General features: G+C 34.7%; 1 protein-coding gene across 1 annotated transcript; it reads right to left on the bottom strand.

Moving 5' to 3' along the window:
* Positions 1-11,569: 11,569 nt before the first annotated feature.
* TRAM1L1 (translocation associated membrane protein 1 like 1) lies at positions 11,570-13,493 on the bottom strand. The gene has a single exon (XM_007087622.3). It carries the CDS (start codon positions 13,371-13,373, stop codon positions 12,261-12,263), a length of 1,113 nt encoding a protein of 370 aa, XP_007087684.1. The 5' UTR covers positions 13,374-13,493; the 3' UTR covers positions 11,570-12,260.
* Between the last annotated feature and the right edge of the window lie 5,385 nt (positions 13,494-18,878).

The following is an 18,878-nucleotide window of genomic DNA, read 5'->3' as shown; positions in this document are numbered from 1 at the left end:
TAATGAAACATAAGATCTCTTTACTCAAGTAGTTATAGTTTAATTAGCCATAAATTACCTAAACCTATTATGAATGTAAGCAGATAAAGATAATGAACAATAAGCTGTTTACTCCCATCAAATACATATTACAGAGAACAATTCAAATAGGACATCATTGGACAATTTATCCTAATGATTCCTTGAAATTTTATCATGCCTCTCTTCTGCTAACCCCTAATGAAGCCCAATTTCTTGCCTGTAAATAATACCATTTCCATGATAAATAAGAACATCCTTATCCAATTTGAAAAATAAACATTTTGCAAATAAACACATTCAATTCCATAAACATTTTCAGCTTCCTTCACATGGTTACAGTTTAGTGAGAGAGATAGTGATCAAAATATGTAATTTAAAGCAGCATAGTGATTGCAATGACGCCCCTAATCAGAATGTAACAGTATGTAATCATCAGAACTAGCTTGAATAGCTACGAGGCTTTGACATATTTGATGTTATAATAATGTACAGAATCTAGCGGGTGAATAACATAAAACAAATCTAAATATAATTATTCTAAAAATGGCATTTAAATTTAGCTGTGTATTTTTTTTCTGATATTCACAGTCATATAAATCTTCTGACCTCTCTATTATATGCATTTCAGTTGATAAAACAGATTTCAAGAATGATAATGAAAATGGAGAATCTAAGTCTTAATTACTTGTGAATAATTTTTTCTCATAAATTTTCATACATAGATTGACTTCAGCAAAACCTTCCATCCCTAACAGTCAGGGATTTTTTTCTTCCAATATTTTAAAATAATGCAGTGGCGGGGGGAGTTGGGAGAAGGAGAAATTAAATAATGAGGAAATAATAGTAACTTAAAGAATTTAAGGCTATTGTCATAATCACCACGAAGATTAACTCTATACTTAGATATATAATATATATATATATATATACTATATATCTAACTATATATATATATATATAGTATATATATATAGTTAGTTATATAGTTAGATATATAGTTATATATATATATATACTATATATATATAGTATAGTATACTATATATATATATACACACTATATATATATAGTATATATAGTTAGATATATAGTATATATATAGTATATATATAGTATATATATATAGTATATATATAGTACATATATATAGTATATATATAGTGTATATATATAGTTAGATATATAGTATATATATAGTATATATATGGTATATATAGTTAGATATATAGTATATATATATATATATATATATTTAGATATATAGTATAGATAGATAGATGATAAATAGATAGACAGAAGATACATTCATCTGTATCTATCTATATCTACCTATATCTCAATATCAGTGTTAATATAGTGAAACATTACTTTCTTACAAGTTTTCTCACATGGAAAATGTATTTCTTAAGTGAAATGCATAGAAGTAACTAAAAAGAGAAGTTTTCTTCCCTTCTTTATGTTTTATTGTTTAAAACTAGAACAATTGATTTAAATTAGTTCAGTCATTACTGAAATTGCTTTTTTATGTAAAACATGCCCCAATATATGCCAACTGTTTTTCTTTTTAGAATAATTTAAAAGAAAACATTATTAGGCAACTAATTCAATATTTTTAAAAGGCATGGTAATGTCTTTCTCTAAGCCTGCCTACAGGCAGTGGGAAGGCAAGTGTTTTTTGCTTTTTTTTTTTCCTTCTTAAAAACCTTGAAAACAGATGCGAATAAATAGCATTTCCCCAGGAAGCAAAATCAATCTTTGAGAACTTCACAGGATATGTGCGGCTGGCTAGCAGCACTGCACATTTAAAACGCTGCTGAGTGAGTTGGAGGTCCTCCTGATAACACCACCCCCGTGGAGAAGGAGTTGGCACTCCACTATAGATTTCCCTGCCGGGCCTATTCCTGCTTGACACTTTCATTTGACCCAGTCATGGTTTCTTTTCTCCAAGGTTGAAAACTGAGATCAAGTATCTCTTTAATAATGTCGCATTCCAAAGAGTGACTTCAATGAGGAGACTATTGAAGGGCTTAGTTATTCATATAAGGACCATCATGCAGGGAGATAATAAGTGATGTAGCACAGAGATGTTGCCATCAGGGCACCAAGGATTAATTCAGACAGCTGTCATAAAATTTCCTAGGAAGCTTGAAGTGGATGCACGTGATTATATTTCTGATTTACAAATATTCTTATGTTGTCAACTATTCTCACAGACTTATACATGAAACCCCAGATATGCCTATACTTCGGTAAATTAGACCTGTTCTTAGAGTTTTTTCAAAATGGCTTTCCTGTGATGTATCACACTAAATTGTGTCTTGAGTACGATATATTTTGGTGAGCTAGTTGTTTTCTCCAGATCTCACCAACAACATCCTTCCAGCGGGAGTTTCGTCAGTGACTTTAACTCCAACAAGCATAGCTTCAGCAATTGTTGACTGCTTTCAGTTTGCCCTACTCTCTCTTGTGTCTTGTCACACACACTCTCCCAAGTTGGTTCCAGCTGTTCTTTCCTCTACCATTTCCACTTTGCCTCAGGTCAGCACATGATGTTCCCTGGAGCAAATTTTTGTGCCATTTCCACCGCTACCCTTCCACCCAGTCCACTGATTCCTCTGCACAGCCGGGGAACTCTGCTATCCCACTACCCTCAGCACCAGCCATCTTGTCTACACTGAAGCTGAAGACTCATATGGTAGCAATGCTGAGGTTACTGACTTTATTCTTTGGAACAGCTAGTTCAAGACTGTGCTGAAGTCATGATATATGTTATTTGCCTCAGAGTCACTTACCTCTGCATTGCTATTGGAGGCCTTACAAGGACGATGCACACTGCACTACTGGATTTGTCTTTGCAATGTCGCTTGACACTCTGCTTGTCTAGACAGCTTCGGAATATTGCACAGTGGCTGATTCTCAAGCTCTACACACCACTTGACTACAGTCTGTCACTGGGAATGTTACTTATCATTACATCCTCACTGCCTACCACCAAGTCTGGAAAATGCCTAATAAATATTTGAGGAATGGGCACTTCATTGTGGTTACTGAGACTTTTCTTCTAAAGAAAACAGAGTAGAAGTTTAGGCCTAAGAAGTTTAGGTTAGGAGAACAGTTCTTTGGTTTTACAGAACTTTGTTATCACCAAAGTTGGAGCAAGTTCAAGTAACAGCCATGTGGTTTTAACTGGAATGACTGTTTCATGTGACACTTACTTACGCACTGTAACTGAATACCCAAGGAAACTTCCCAGAGGTTCACTGAAGCCCTCCCTTACTGGCTGTTTTCTTGTTATCTTTTAGATCTCTTTCTCTCTCTACGCAATCAAATTATTTTATCAGACATGTTATATAAATATGAACCTCAGCTATTCATAAAATTTATGTTGTTTTATTTCATACTAATATGTATGTATGTGATAGAATGTGACTAATAGGCTATTTTCAAATGGGAAGAATTGCATTCAAAATATATCCCTTTCGTGAACACATAATAATACTAAAAAGTCAGCCTCCAAAATGTAGTAAAATTAGATATTTAAGTGGCATTAATGAATCTCAGAGTCTTTGGATGTTTTGTTATGAATTGGCATTAATGACAGGAATAATGAAGCTGATTAAAGACATCAGTTGGGCTTTTTCTTCTTGGTGTGGATTTTCAAAAAAGCATACTTTCTTTTCTTTCCTTTTATTTTTTTTGATTGTCATTAGCTCTGGTTAATCCTATCATAATTGAATGGAAAGATAGAAACCTCACTTAAAAGGAAAAAAAAAACAGCTCAGATTTCCAGTTTTCTCAGAATCAAATGAACAGCACCTGGTGCCTTTGAAATCCATTATATTATTTGAATTTGTTGGAAAAATAGAGATGAAGAGGAAAAAAAAATTGGACTAAGAAGCAAAAATAAAGCAAAAAAGATCTCTGTCCATTAAGGCTAGAGATATGTTACTTTCAAATATCTATTCATTATCTGCTGATGCCATACATGTATACAGTATTTGCTGAAATTCAGCTTGCTGGCATTTTTTTTTTTAACTATTTGACTTTTTCCCCTAAAAATTACAGATTTAGTTACAGTTTTGACTCTGCTATATATAAATAGGATCTAGCATTTTAGAATTTGCTATAGGTATTTTAAGGATATGAAGCATTAAACAAAAAAAATCTTATAAATGTACACTTTGTTCTTGAAAATGGTTTTAATTACTAGTATGATGAGTGTAAAATTTGTGGATATTAGATTTCATCCAGTTTCAGCAGGTCTATATTGACTTCAATTCTAACTTGGAATGTGGTAACATATATAAAAACTCCAGCAGTAATTCTGTGGTTAAAAACACTGTATAGGTTCTGAGATTGTAGTTGCCTGGGTTAAGCTATTTTCTGATAAGAGTTTAAAGATATTTGGTGGTTGGTTGCTTGAATTACTTTGAACAAATGGCTTAGCTTCCCAAACAACAACGTAGATTGTTGAACCCATGGAATTCTAGAATTGTGGGTTTTTTAAATATTTTTTAAAGTTTATTTATTTTGAGAGAGAGAGTGTGAGTGGGGGGCAGGGGGGTGCGCAGAGAGAGAGAGAGAGAGAGAGAGAATCTTAAGCAGGCTCCATGCTCTCAGTGCAGAGCCCCACACAGGGTTTGAACTCACAAATCATAAGGTCATAACCTGCACTGGAATCAAGAGTCAGACGCTTAACTGACTGAGCCACTTAGTTGCCCCTAGAATTGTGTTTTTTTTTTTAATAAAACTTTAAAATCTTATAATGGACATATAGTTACTAATATGAGTAATGGTTATGTGCTGCATCATTAAAAATAATTTAAGAGGACTTCTATGCATCTAAAGTACTCCTAGGATTTGAGAAGTGTGGAATACATGCTAATAGAAGCAATAAATTTTGTTTAGTTGAATAAATTGTATTTGCACACATTTCACAACCCTTTGGATGGCAATTTGCTGTTCTTTTGGGATAATTACCCTCCGTTTGGGTTGACAAGTTCTTTAATTGACTGAAATAGACATCCACCCAACCCTTACAAAATGATATGAGTTGTTTGTCAATATGTTAGCCAAAGAAAAAGCAAATGCTTAGTTCAAGGTCTTCTCCACTTGAATCAGTTTTAATTTTCACTTTTGAGAGAAAAAAAAAAACTTATCTAAGTTAGAACAACACATATTGAAAAGACGGACAAGGATCTACTAATGGCATCCTTGAAAATATTTTACATTACTACCTCTGCTTGGATTTTAATGGTTGTAATGGGAAAATCTAATATCTACTATAATGCAATAATATAGCATAAAGGCAAGACGATGTGTACGTCTGCTTATATGTGTGTGTTGTATGCAACTGTTTCTTTTTTAAAGTATTTTGACAGAGAGAGAGGAAGAGGGAGAATGAGTTGGGGGGGGGGATGCAAAGAGAGATGGAGAGAGAGAATCCCAAGCAGGCTCCAGGCAGCCAGTGCAGAGCACCTACAAGGACTTCCATCTCACATACTGTGAGATCCTGACCTGAGTTGAAATCAAGAGGGAGGCTTAACTGACTGAGCCACCCAGGAGCCCCTTTCATCTTTTCAAATAGCTTTGTTATCCTTGTTCTTCATCATTACAAAAGAGCTTTTGAGGATGTGGCAATGCTTTTACTCACGTGTGCATTAAAAATGGCACGCTGATCCATATATTGAAGGTTTTAACAGTAGCTTCACATTTAGAAGCAATACTAGCTTAATTCTTAGAAAAAGCATTCAAGTTTCAGACTTTGACAAATCACAAACACCATTAGGATGACACATGACTTTCAGCCATTTCTAAAGAAATGTCTCATATTTGGAACCATGGTTTTCATTTATGTGGCTGAAGAACAAATTATTAAAGTTTACATATGTTCGTTTTTGTAAGCTATGTGTAGGCCAATAGATAATGTATTCACTGCCACAAATCAAGTACATTGTCAGACTACACATTTTTATTGTGTGCATCCAGTGTAGTAGATGCTAACTTTACCCTAGTGATTTAAAGACTCATGACCCCAGATCTCAAACTGGCATAGGAGACAGGCAATAAATCAATAAGTAATACTTAAAACTGCAAAAGGGTGTAAAAGGGAAAGGAAGTCAATATTAGAAAAGACAGCAAAGGAATGTTATATTAAGTTTGGTGTGCTTATATGTTTTAATTATGAGATAAAAGTTTATTTCAATTGACTTCACCAAATTCTGAGAACTACTATCTAAGAGATACTTAGAGACAGTTTATGGAAATGCAATGATGAAAAATGTATACTACTTGGTACGAAGGAGCTTGTTGTTTAGTACTCATAACTACTGAAATGTTGTTGATCCTCTCATGAATTTTCCTATGTAAATGCTTAGATAATTTACTCAGTCTGAAATGTAATTTTGAATACATAAGAACTGAGTTTTTATTGGTACTATAATGTACCTAGACCAATGTTTTCAAATAAGTATAAAGATCTATCTTCAGAATTATTGTATATCTTGGGCACCTGGGTGGCTCGGTCAGTTAAGCATCCGACGCTTGATTTTAGCTGAGGTCATGATCTCATAGTAGTGAGATGGAGCCCTGCGTGGGGCTCTGTACTGACTGCCCAGTGCCTGCTTGGGATGCTCTCTCTTCCACTCCCTCAGCCCCTCTCCCATTCGTGCACATATCTCAAAAGTTGTCACATGATATAATTTGTATTTTGTAATTTATGTAGGAAAAATAGTTAATAGTTACTATGAATTTAGTAACTCTTGAAAATAAGTGCATTTACTCAGAAGACAATTCTACTTGTTTTAAATATAGTAATATGTGTATTTGTAATGTGCATTATTTAGTCAACATAAATCATACATTCAGGAAAAGATTCCGTATAAAATATCAACTAGATACAGAGGGAGCTATTGCTATACTTGAACTATCACCATACTTTCCCATTTCCTCCTGCTAAGACAGAGGAAAACTCAATGCCGTACATTTATATAGTGTTTAAAAATGAATAGGGGAGAGGATGATTGGATTGAGCACAGAGGACTTTTAGACAACGCAACTATTATGTATGATACTAATTCAGGGGATATGTTAATAATGGAGAAAGTTGTGTGGGGGAGGGAATTAATAGTTATATGGGACTCTGTATTATCTGCTCAATTTTGCTATGAAACTAAAACTTCTTTAAAAAGTAAAGTCTATTAAAAAATAAACAAGAAAATGTATAGGGGGAAATATCTACTTATGTGTGTGCATACGTGCATATATATGTATGCATAAATGCACATATGTATATGTTAAATGAGACCATTAAGTGTTTATATATATAGATTATATGAATCAGTCTATGCACACACAGTTTATGACAGTGTATAGACATATATTTTTAATCTTCATAGCAGCTTTTTGAGATAAACATCTTTGTCATTTTAGTGACATGCCATCCAGGACTTAGAATACTTAGGCGTTTTCCAAAGCTCACACAGCTCTAAGGACCACAGCAAGGACAACTCTGATTTCTTTTGTTGACCATTATTTATAATCATATTATTACCTTTCTTTGACTGAATTTATATCAATACAACTGGAAACATCTTTTTAAAAAGTATTAAAATTTACAAAGTATATTTTAATATTTTTGTTGGCAACTTTGTATTTATTGGTTCATTTGAGGGACAGCTTTTTTATATTAATAAAACAATAAGGCCAGCAAGAGGTGGGGATATGAACTCTATGGTGGTATGCAAGTCTGTGATGGCTTAGGTGAAATCTCTACTGGGCACTAGGAATGTTCTGCTTTCTCATGTTTTCTCACATCATGAGATTCTAGGCACTGACATGACTTGATTTGTTAAATTGTGCTGGTGGTGTTGAAACTGAGGAATTTTTACCTTTAATTTGGGATATTCACTTCCCCTTTATTTAAAACAGATTTTTTTATCTGGGGTGCCTGGCTGGCTTAGCAGGTAGAGCATGCAACTCTTACTCCCTGGTTGTGAGTTCAAACCCCATATTGGGCATGGAGCTTACTTAAAGAAAAAAAAAAGTAAATAAATAAAATAGATATTTTGCCTGAATTATTGAGTAGCCATATCTCTTAACAGCAATGCTAGTATATTGTTACTGTGATGTTAATTTAACTGTTCATTTTTAAATCAAGCAAAACTTTAACCACATGTCACATTCCACTTTCATTTCTTAAATTAGGTAAATATCCTCTATTGGTCAGTTTGTACATCAACGTATTTTTCAAATTGTAAAACAAACAAACAAACAAACAATAGATTCATGACCCAATGCCGTAGCCCCAAACACGGTGATGGCACCTGCCAGGATTGAGCAAGAAGCAGGTGAATCACCTTGGGCAATATCCTAACTTTTGACTTATTTCACATGTATTGAATACTTAAAACTTCCAGCGGTGGTGCAGGGATTTAAAAAGGTTTGTTTATAGGGATTTAGATGTTAAAATTTAGACAGTCACATGACTGTGGAATCATGAGGAAAATTCTAATATTTGGGATTGTGATTTTTTTTGTATGATAGATTTAGAATAATTTTCTACATACTTGATAGGAATTTGTAGGTACTACTATTTTATTCAGTGTGGATAGTTCCTCTAGGATATGGGTTTGTTTGAAAGATAGCAGTGAAAAAAACAAAAACAAAAACTCTTCTATTTCCAGAGAAATTCAGCGATGGGAGTATTTGTGAATTCTCCGGAAATCTGATCTGATATTAAATCTCAATTACCTCCATATACCCACTTATAAGGTTTACCCTCTCCTGCCCTCCAAGCCACCCTTCTATCTCCAGATTACAATGATTTGGGCTCCCAACAGAGAGCCCAACTGGCATCCTCTGCCATAATACGAGTACCCAAATCCTAGCCTCCTCCATATCCACATTCTCAACCATCCTTTCTCTGAAAGCACTTCCTCGTAGGAACTGCTCCGATGTCATTTCTGGTATAAATCATCAGTAGTCTTTTATTACTTTATACAAACGATTCTCATTTAGTCTAACTGAGAATTTAAAAATTTTCCCTTGTTTTTCCAAATTAAAATAATATCAGAATATATTCTGTCTTCAAGAAAGCTTTAAAATAATGTAAATAATCTTCTTGAATCTATTCCAGGTTAATACACTACTGGCTATACATTTCCTCTACAGGTGAACAAATACTTATGAGAGTCAATGAGGAAAACAAGGTTATCGCTTATTTTTATTGAAAAGAAATGGAGAATTATACTGACCCCAGGAAAATAATAGGACCTAAAACTTGCTTGTCTTTTACAAATATGTATGTCGAGAAACACATTTACACTGTTTAAGAAAAATTGGGATACAATTTTAGCTAAATGCTAGAATATTTTTTGTAAAGAAAATTCACTTTAAATCCATCCTAGTAAATCTATTCTTGTAAACTTATTTAAGGAATAAAGTTTGGCAATCACTGAGGCCAATAAATCAGAACAGAATCTCTAAATTCAAATATCACACATACTTTTATGATTTTTGCAACTTTTGGTGATTAGTTGAGTTTTCATAGGGTTAATAAATGCCTGCTTTAATAATATCTGGCATAATCATAATGGAAATTTTGTTTCCACGTGGTCCATTTTGACAGAACCCAATTGTCACAATGAGATATATTATAGCACGATTTTTTTGGAGTGTACTATTAATGAGGGACTTAATTTGTATTGCAGAATGTCATTTGTAACATTGCTTTCATCATATATTTGGCATACATTTATACTCTGGCAACTCTTATTTAATTTTTACGAATAGTTGAGATGTACATGACATCTTTCCCCTTTTCTCTTTCAGTAACCTTGCTGCCTTTCGTGAACCCATATTTTACAAGAAATTTGCTGTGCCTTTTTCCACAGGTGAAGCATATAACCTCACCTGACCAATCAATCCAGTATACCCCTTTATCTAAATGCGTTCACTAAAGGTAACTCTCAGTATTCTGAATTCCAGAAATCTGGTTTTCTCTCTTACTCTCTACCATGTAGTGTGCAGATATGAAGTCTAGAATAGCTGTAGTCATTTGCTACCAAGCAGAAAGTTAATCTGAGAGGGATAAAGTCAAGAGAATCCCAGGGAAATTCACCTGGGCCTTAATCATATTTAACGTCAAACCCAATTTAACTCTTGGCATTTTTAGTCACATAAGATAACGATTTTCTTGTAATCATTTACCAGTTTAAGTCAGTCCTGCACTTATTTTCAGATGAGTATATAATGGATAAGAAATTTGTTACCAGGAGTGGGGTTTCAATAAAAGGCTAGAATTCTTTCCAAGTAAGGGAAGTGAGAAAGACCACTCTAGACAGAAGTCGAAGATCTTTGTTTTACAATTGCACAATGGTTGGTTAAAGTGGAGTTATTGTAATTTGGGTCTCAAGGCATGTGCTACTAACAAGACAGCATTAGGCAATTGAGGGGGAAAAGTAGGACAATGGATTCTATAGCCTAAAAAGAAACAATCTTGCTTTGTTATGCACTTCTCAAACCAAACATAAAAGAAAGATTGGCCAAGAGTGGCTCCCCTGTCTTTCCTCTGTAATACAAGCATAGTAAGTTTAATTTTCAAGGACCCCCATAATTGTTAAAGCTGAATTACCCACAACAGAAGGCTATCAAAAGCAGAGAGATGAGAGACACTGTGGGGGAAAACAGAGAGAAACAGAAAATATACAGTCTTGGGGTTCCTGGGTGGCTCGATGGGTTGAGCGTCCCACTTGGGCTCAGGTCATGATCTCAACAGTTCATGAGTTTGAGCCCCGCATCAGGCTCTGTACTGACAGCTCAAAGCTTGGAGCCTGCCACAGATTCTGGGTCTCCCTCTCTCTGCCCTCCCTCCCCCACTCACACTCTGTCTCTCTCTCTGTCTCTCTCTCTCTCTCAAAAATAAACAAACATTAAAACATTAAAATATATATATATATGGCCCTATTCTAGCATAGTTTTTAAACATTGTCTCCTAAGAAAAGTATAAACACTCACATTATGGTGGTTAAAATGAAGGTTAAGACAAGGCAATAAATAAAATAAATACCCACTACAGCCCATTCTTTCTATTGGCTTTGGTAAAGATACTACCTATATATCTACATATACACATACACTTTAGTATACACACATATCCAAAATAAGGCTCATACAGATGAACATTTCCCAATTAAAGATGGAAACAGCACTATTGTTATAACATTATTTTTGAAAAGCCTTTCATAAGACTATACATCCCCCTAATTTGTAAGTTACTTAATGTGTTGTGTTTTCCACACGGAATTATCCACTCTTTTTACAGATATAAATCAAGTAAGCATTGGTTTCCAAAATGATTTACAGGTTAAACAATATTTTTCCAAGATGCTGTGGATACCAAACTTATAACAAGCCTCATTAGGAATAATTTTTAATAAACAAAGCAGAAAAAAGCTAAGTCTGATTTCCTTTTACAGTAAATATTTAATTTTTTTTCATTTCTAGTTTACAAGTGTTTACAATGGACAAGAATGTTTTTACCTCTTCAGTAATACTTTTATATTAATTCAAGATATTTTGATTTAATATATGGTAATAAATCTTCACACATTCCCCATTAGTATTTTTTTTTTTTTTATTTTTAAGGGCGATGTAACACTAATAACCACTACCTATAAAACGCATCATTATTTTGGTGGCTTTACAAATTTTTTCTCCAGTTGTAAGTTCTAAAAAAATAAAAATAAAAACAAAAATAGAAATAAAAAAAAATTGTAAGAGAGGATACTGAAAATGTAACAAAGTTGAATTCCACCTCCATAATATTTCCACTTTATCCTAAAAGAGAACTTTAACAAATACGACATTGCTATAACAGACCACCTTGCTAATGTTATAAAAGATTAGCAGGAGCCAGAAATTGTGCCGCTGATATGCGGAATTTGGTAGTTATAGCTACACATCATTAGGAAAATGTTCAAAGGGAACTAAACAAATTATGGTGGTGATCCCTGAACCATTTGATGATGAGTCGCTTAATCTATATCAAAATTTTTTCCACTCATGATGATCATCCTCTCCTCAAATACCTTTAAAAAAATACATTACACAGTACAATATCAGAAACCAAAGACAGCACAAACTATTTTCAAGAAGAGAAAAATCTCTAGCACAGAAAGGTATCTTGTAGTAAAGAGCAGACTTCTTTGGGGACCATAATCGATTAGCTTGCAATTCATTATGAAGATTTCTCTTTCTTTTTATGGGGAGAGTCTACTCTGTGTGAAGCTGCCACACCATTTTCTGTCCCTTTTCTAGAAGACCTCCCTTTGGTCCGTTTCTTCTTCACACTTGGGGCCTGAAGAGTAGCATCTTCCTCCATCCACCTCTGAAGTTGAACATTAAATAAATTCCATGTTATGTATGCCTGGATAGTGCAACTGGAGGACAGAACAGCAATTTTAGCTGCCAACACATTTACGTTCCCAGTAATGCCATCCGGATTCCGATTCTGCCCTCCGGCCAGGTGAAAGCCAACAGTCAGTACAGAAACAATTAAAGTCACAAGTCGACCCAAAATAAACACAATTGCCCATAGAGAAACCTCTTTCTGATACTTTTCATCGCTAAAATAAAACAGGTCACAAATGTGGGAAAGTAATTCCACGAAATAATGCATCATCAAGAGAACGAGTCCTAGATGGTTCAAGTACAAGAGGTAAGCTCCAGCGATGTGAAAGAGGTGAAGGCCAATGTAGACAAGTTGACGAGGGATATCTTGCTTTTTGGTTCTCTGGAAATAGAGTTCGGGGAAGGCATGAAACCAGTAAGCCAACTGTGATATGTAGAAAAACTTCATCTGAAATGTCATCATATTATGGGGATGAGCCCTCCATAAGAGAGTTGGGTCTGCCAGACAGTTTTCAGAAATTAGAATGAATGTGCCCCAAATACAAGAGACAAGGTAGAATACACTGAACTGACCAGATTCATTAAATTTGCTTTGTTTCGGTTTGGGGAACTGCATTCGCCTGTTAATTTTATCCAACACATACTCCTGAATTGTGGCGTGAATGATGATTGCCACTAGCATGTAAAAGAAAACCGTGGCCAGGTCTTTGATGCCGTAATAGTAAAGGAACTTTGATTCTGTGGCTCGGTCTTCTGCTGCAGGGAAGGTAACGCTGTGCTGAAGAGTAATAAAAACGATAGACGCTTCTGCTGTTCCCTCGAACATAAGCCCCAGCACGAAGAACATCCCCACACAGGCGACGAGGTCCGCATGATTCTGCAGGATGAATTCGTGGCTCAGGACTGGGGGGTTCTTGGTGCTCTTCTTACGAAACGCCATGGTAGCGCCTCCCAGATACTCACCGACGAGCCGCAGCTGCCTCCCCCTGGCTGCTCCTCACAGCGCCGCCGCTGCCGCAGCTCCGGGGGCTTCACTTCCCATCCCTGAGCCGGTCCCGGGTCGCCGCGGCCGCCCAGAAAGAAATAAATCAAAGGCAAGGGCCGAGCAGGACTGAGCATGCGCACCAGGGGGACGGCGGAGGCAGGAAAGGAAATCGAGCGCCGCGCCCCTGCCCGGCGTCAGGCCCGGGGTTGCGAGCGTTGATCTCGCACGTTGATCGTCGCCTTTTGATAGCCCCTGCCGCCGTCGAGAGGCTCCTGAATTATTTTCCAATGGCATCTTCCTTAGTAGTCATGACAAAGCAGGGCAGCACTCTGGTTCTTCATCAGGATGATTATGAAAACAGCATAATAGTAATAATGATAGAAGCAAACTCTCCTAGTGCTTAGCATTTACCAGGTGCTGTTCTAAGCACTTCGCTTATATTTATAAATGTATCATTTCGGGAAAACCCAATGAGGTAAATACGGGGTGATAATCATTTTTTTAAAATTTGTATTATTATTTTTTACAGATGGGAAACTGAAGTACAGTGAGGTTAGGTGAGATGCCTAAGATCACACAGCTGGTAAATGTCAGAACCAGTAATTGAATCCAGTCTGGATCCAGAGACAGCATGTGCTCTTGACTATTGTACTGTATTGTGCATGATAATATACCTATTGTACATAATAATATTGTACATAATAGTTTACCTATTATTGTAAATCATTCACTCGTGGAAGTATTTTATTACAGCAACCACAAACCATACTAAAAAATAACTCCCTTGTTAACAATAACAATTGTGGCATTAATTGTATTTATTATATTTTTAAAGGTGGAGTGATGGTTGGAAGGAGAGAGCTATTTATCAGTTCATAGGAAAGTATTTTGGCTGCAAAACCCCAAACTGATTTTACCTACTCTAGCAGATAAGAACCTCATTTTTCATTTTTTATGATTGTTGTATATAAATTTGCTAAAATACACGTTTGAAAAACAGCTCATTTTTTTAAATGCTAATGGCCTTGCTCAATTCAAATTTCTTGTCGGTCTTTAAGTTTCTCTTGGAATCCACAGCATTTTCTTGTTTCTTCTGGGTCCCATGAGACATTATCATTACTGATAGTTAAAGTTTGAAGTTTGGAATATACATTTCAGAAGGAAAGTACTACATGATATAAAGAATAAAGCGCACGTTAAATTTAGAATGGCCAAATGCCTTTTATCACTGTTTCTCTGCAAGCTGTGCACTAACAAAAGATGCAGTCCAACTGGTGTAATTACTTTTAAGATACTGAACAAAATACTCTGATCAATGGACAGTGTGCCTGCATTGCCTAAAATAGCCAAACAGTTACATATGGAATTTGTTGCGGACAGTGTTCCTGAGTTAGGAAAAGTACTACCTATTTTACCACAATAAGAAGTCTCTATTTGGTTTTCCTAGCTATTACTCAGGTCTTGGTTCTGACAGCTCAATTATGAGTACTATTTGAGGTTAACTAAATCAGTGAGGAATGACAAATAGAGGTGCAAAAATTAGGACATCAAGAAATGAAAAAAAAGATCAAATTTGTTGAAAGCAGTCAGGAGGAAACAGTGAAAGAGAAGAGCGGTGCCTTATGGAAATTATCAAGAGTTTATTCAGAAAAATACATACTTACCTTTTTGAAACTAATTTTAAATATAGAATTCATCAGTCTTTCTATAGGAGTATACAATGGCTGTGACCGTTTTGTGGCATACTAACTAAATATAAAAAAATGCTTGTATAATTCCTGAGCTGAAACTTCTGCTTATATTTCTGTTTGGCTTATTTTTGGTAGGCTTTCCAACTCTACCTCTGCAAATGCAATAGATTTTGCCTTCAGATAATGTACATATCAAAGTGAAGAGCACAAATACTTATACGTAGATGTGAAATGTTATTACTAAAAGGAAGGCCATTATGAATTAGTTTAAAATTGTGTACAAGTAAGGGTGCCTGGGTGGCTCAGTTGGTTTAGCATCCGACTTTAGCTCCAACTTGGTGCAGTTTCTGGCTCACCAAGGAGAGAACTCGTGTTGGTTCACTTACACATGGAGGGAACACCTATGAAAAGCCTGGAAACCTTGCTGAATTGAGGAGAGACAGGAGTTAGGAGATGCTGAGGCCACTGGTATTTGCTAGGCATAGTAACTGCAGAGAAAGTTAGGTGATTCAAGTGCTCCAGAACTTTGCATAAGTGTTCTCTAGATTCTGCTACTAGTATTAAGTCCTACATGCATAAGGTTAAAATATATGAGGCCAACCAAAGAACGATGGAGGAAATATACAAGTTTCCAAGAATCCCAACAGGACTAGGAGACTTTTAAGTTTGGAACAATTAAAAATTAGAATTTTCAGGGCAGAGGGGGTGGCTCAGTCAGTTGAACATCCGACTCTTGATGTTAGCTCAGGTCATGCTCTTACGGGTCGTGAGATGGAGCCCCCTGTCAGGCCCTGTGCTGACAGCATGGAGCCTTCTTGGGACTCTCTCTCTCTCTCTCTCTCTCTCTCTCTCTCTCTCTCTCTCAAAATAAATAAAGAAACATTAAAAAAAAAAAAGAAATTAGAATTTTCTGGGAATACTTGTGAAACTCTACTTTCAGTAGACCCAAGGAAAAAGTAAGGCAAAACTTGCCCAAAGGAAAAAGCTAATTCACATTTGCCCACATGAAGTTTTTAAGAAGTCTTGAAAGGATCAAGGTGCCCTGCAAGGATCTTTACTCTGCCAGAAAGATCCAGCCCAGGACAGTGTGAAATTCACATTGTCTAGTATCTAATAAAAATTACGAAGCAGAGGCTTGTTCAGCTGGAACTATCCATCAGAATGCCTGTATGTGGCCTCTCCATATGGTAGTGTCATAGAGCAGGGGCTATAGGCCCCAATAATGAGTTTTCTTGTGAAACAGGCAGAAATTTTATGGCCTTTTGTGACCTACCATTAGAAGTTAAATCATAGCATTTTTCTGGTCAAAGTAGGCACAAAACTTTCAGGCTCAAGGTAGAGTAGTATAGAATAGTAGTATAAGGGGAAGGTGGGGAACATAGACATCACCTCAATAAGTAGTATACCACAGTATTTGTGGGTAAATTTTAGGTATCTACCTTCTTTCCTTTGGTAACAAATGTTTCCTTTCACATTAAATATACACTGTTTCTCCCTTCTGCAAACAAAAGTGTCTTGCCAATATAGCCACAGTCTTGTTTATTACGTAGGAACTTGAAAGCTAAATTTGATCCAGGCACTGAAGGGCTCCTTGGGTTCTTTCCTTTGTTACACTTGTTCTTCATCTGAAGACTTGTGAACTAAAGAGAGGTTTCTGGCACCCATACACCAAAGGCATAGGATAAAGGCAATAGACAGTTATATTCAAGATGTAGGCTCAGTCCTCTTCCCTGGGAAATGGTGAAAGATAATACATGTGTATATATATATATATATATATATATATATATATATATATACATTATATATACATATATTATATGTATATTATACATATATGTATTATACATATATATAAAAGATATATATAGAAGATATATATAATATATAATATAATATATAATATATAATAAAAGATATATATATAAAAGATATATATATAAAAGATAAAAGACCTTAGAGGCTAAATAATGTTAATTTGTTCATGTTAAATTTTGTTTTTCTGATATAATTGTCGATTATACTATTAATTATGGAGTATCAAATATACCACAGTACTTCAAGAAATTAACATTCCATCAAACACCTTCCAGTAGAACCAGGAGAAGAATGGAAGGCTACATGTCTATTGTGAAATCTTGGGAAAAGTATGTTTTAAAATGCTGTATTGATTTTGTTACATGAAACACTTGATTTAAAAAAGTAGGTAGAAAGTTGCACTATAATTTAGATACTATATCTTAAATCAATACTAATAATTAGTTCTTTTCATTAGGTATGAAATATAACATTTTGATGTTAGTATTTTATCATTTATTATTTATATAAATAGCTTAGCTAAAAACCTCTTTTCAATTACTTATGCGTCTTTTTTTTTTAGCATATGTGCTGCTGAAGCGAGCACACTATGTGTCTTTTTGAAATGTGATTTTCCAAAATAGATAAACTGACATTGATTGTGAATTTTGATAAGATATGAAGTACATTCGGAACTTTATCATATAGACATTGCCTCATCTTTTAATATTTTTCTATCTCACAATGTAAAAAATATGTTTGTATACCTCTGTACTAAAAACCTTCTAATCATTCAAATTTAGATAACTCAAGTGAATGAAATAAATATCCAAATACTAGGGATGACAACTGGGTGTTATGTGGAAGCATTGAACCACAGGAAATATACCTCAAATACCAAGAGCATACTTTACACACTGTATGTTAGCCAATTTGACAATAAATTCTATAAAAAAGAAACACACTAGAATTTAATAGCATTTAAAGAAGTAATATATTGGAAAATAACTGCTTCAAAAAATCAGACCCTAGTCACTTTAAATCAATGTTTGTAATTAGCATAACAAGTAGTCATAATTAACTGTGATCACCAAATTTTTAGCTCCATTAAGCAAAGCATAATACAATTTAGCTTGTGCGTGAAATTACAAAGTCTCTTGAGATTTGACTGATTCAGTCTTGAGTAATTCAATTAAAGAGATATTTATTATATTTAACTTATTTTTATAACTGATAAGACATGTGAAAACAAAGACTGCTTAAAAACACATTCTGCAATATGATTGAATATTTAATTCAATATATATATATATATATCTATATATATAATAGATATATATGATATATGAAATAGATATAAATAAATATATAATATTTATAATATTATAAATATATTATATATATGAAATATATGTAAATATATAGTATTTATAATATAAATATATATATGAAATGTATATATATATGAAATATATACATATATATATATATATATATATATATGTATATATATAGGAATTCATGGAACCCTGGGTGGCTCAGTCAGTTGAGCGTCTGACTCTTGAGTTTGGCTCAGGTCATGATCCCGGGGTTGTGGGATTGAGCCCTGCACTGGGCTCTGTGCTGAGCATGGAGCCTGCTTAAAATGCTCTCTCTCTCCTTCTCTCCCTCTGTCCCTTTCCCCAGCTTGCGCTCTCTCTCTTTAGAGAAAAAAAAAAAAAGGAACTCAAAAGTTAAAGTGCCATGAAAAGTAAATGATCATTTTAGCAGTATTGTTGCAATTCTATTTTGATGCTAATATAGATGGAAAATTCCATAGTATCTTAACTGTTTTAAAAACTTTGTGAACAGAGTTAATCTAACTTCAATAAGCCACATATATGATAAACATTATTTTTATACCCATTGTAAATGCCATTACTTTCTATTTCTGCATGAAAGAAATGATTCTTAGAGTTACTTAAAGCATTGA

The sequence above is a fragment of the Panthera tigris genome, chromosome B1, assembly GCF_018350195.1.
Source record: "Panthera tigris isolate Pti1 chromosome B1, P.tigris_Pti1_mat1.1, whole genome shotgun sequence".
NCBI classification, from domain to species: domain Eukaryota; kingdom Metazoa; phylum Chordata; class Mammalia; order Carnivora; family Felidae; genus Panthera; species Panthera tigris.
Note: the sequence above shows the minus strand (reverse complement) of the source record. Positions and strands in the feature narration are given on the sequence as shown.

Excerpts from the sequence above, each read along its gene's own strand:
- TRAM1L1 (XM_007087622.3), bottom strand. The coding sequence starts at position 13,373 with ATGGCGTTTCGTAAGAAGAGCACCAAGAACCCCCCAGTCCTGAGCCAC.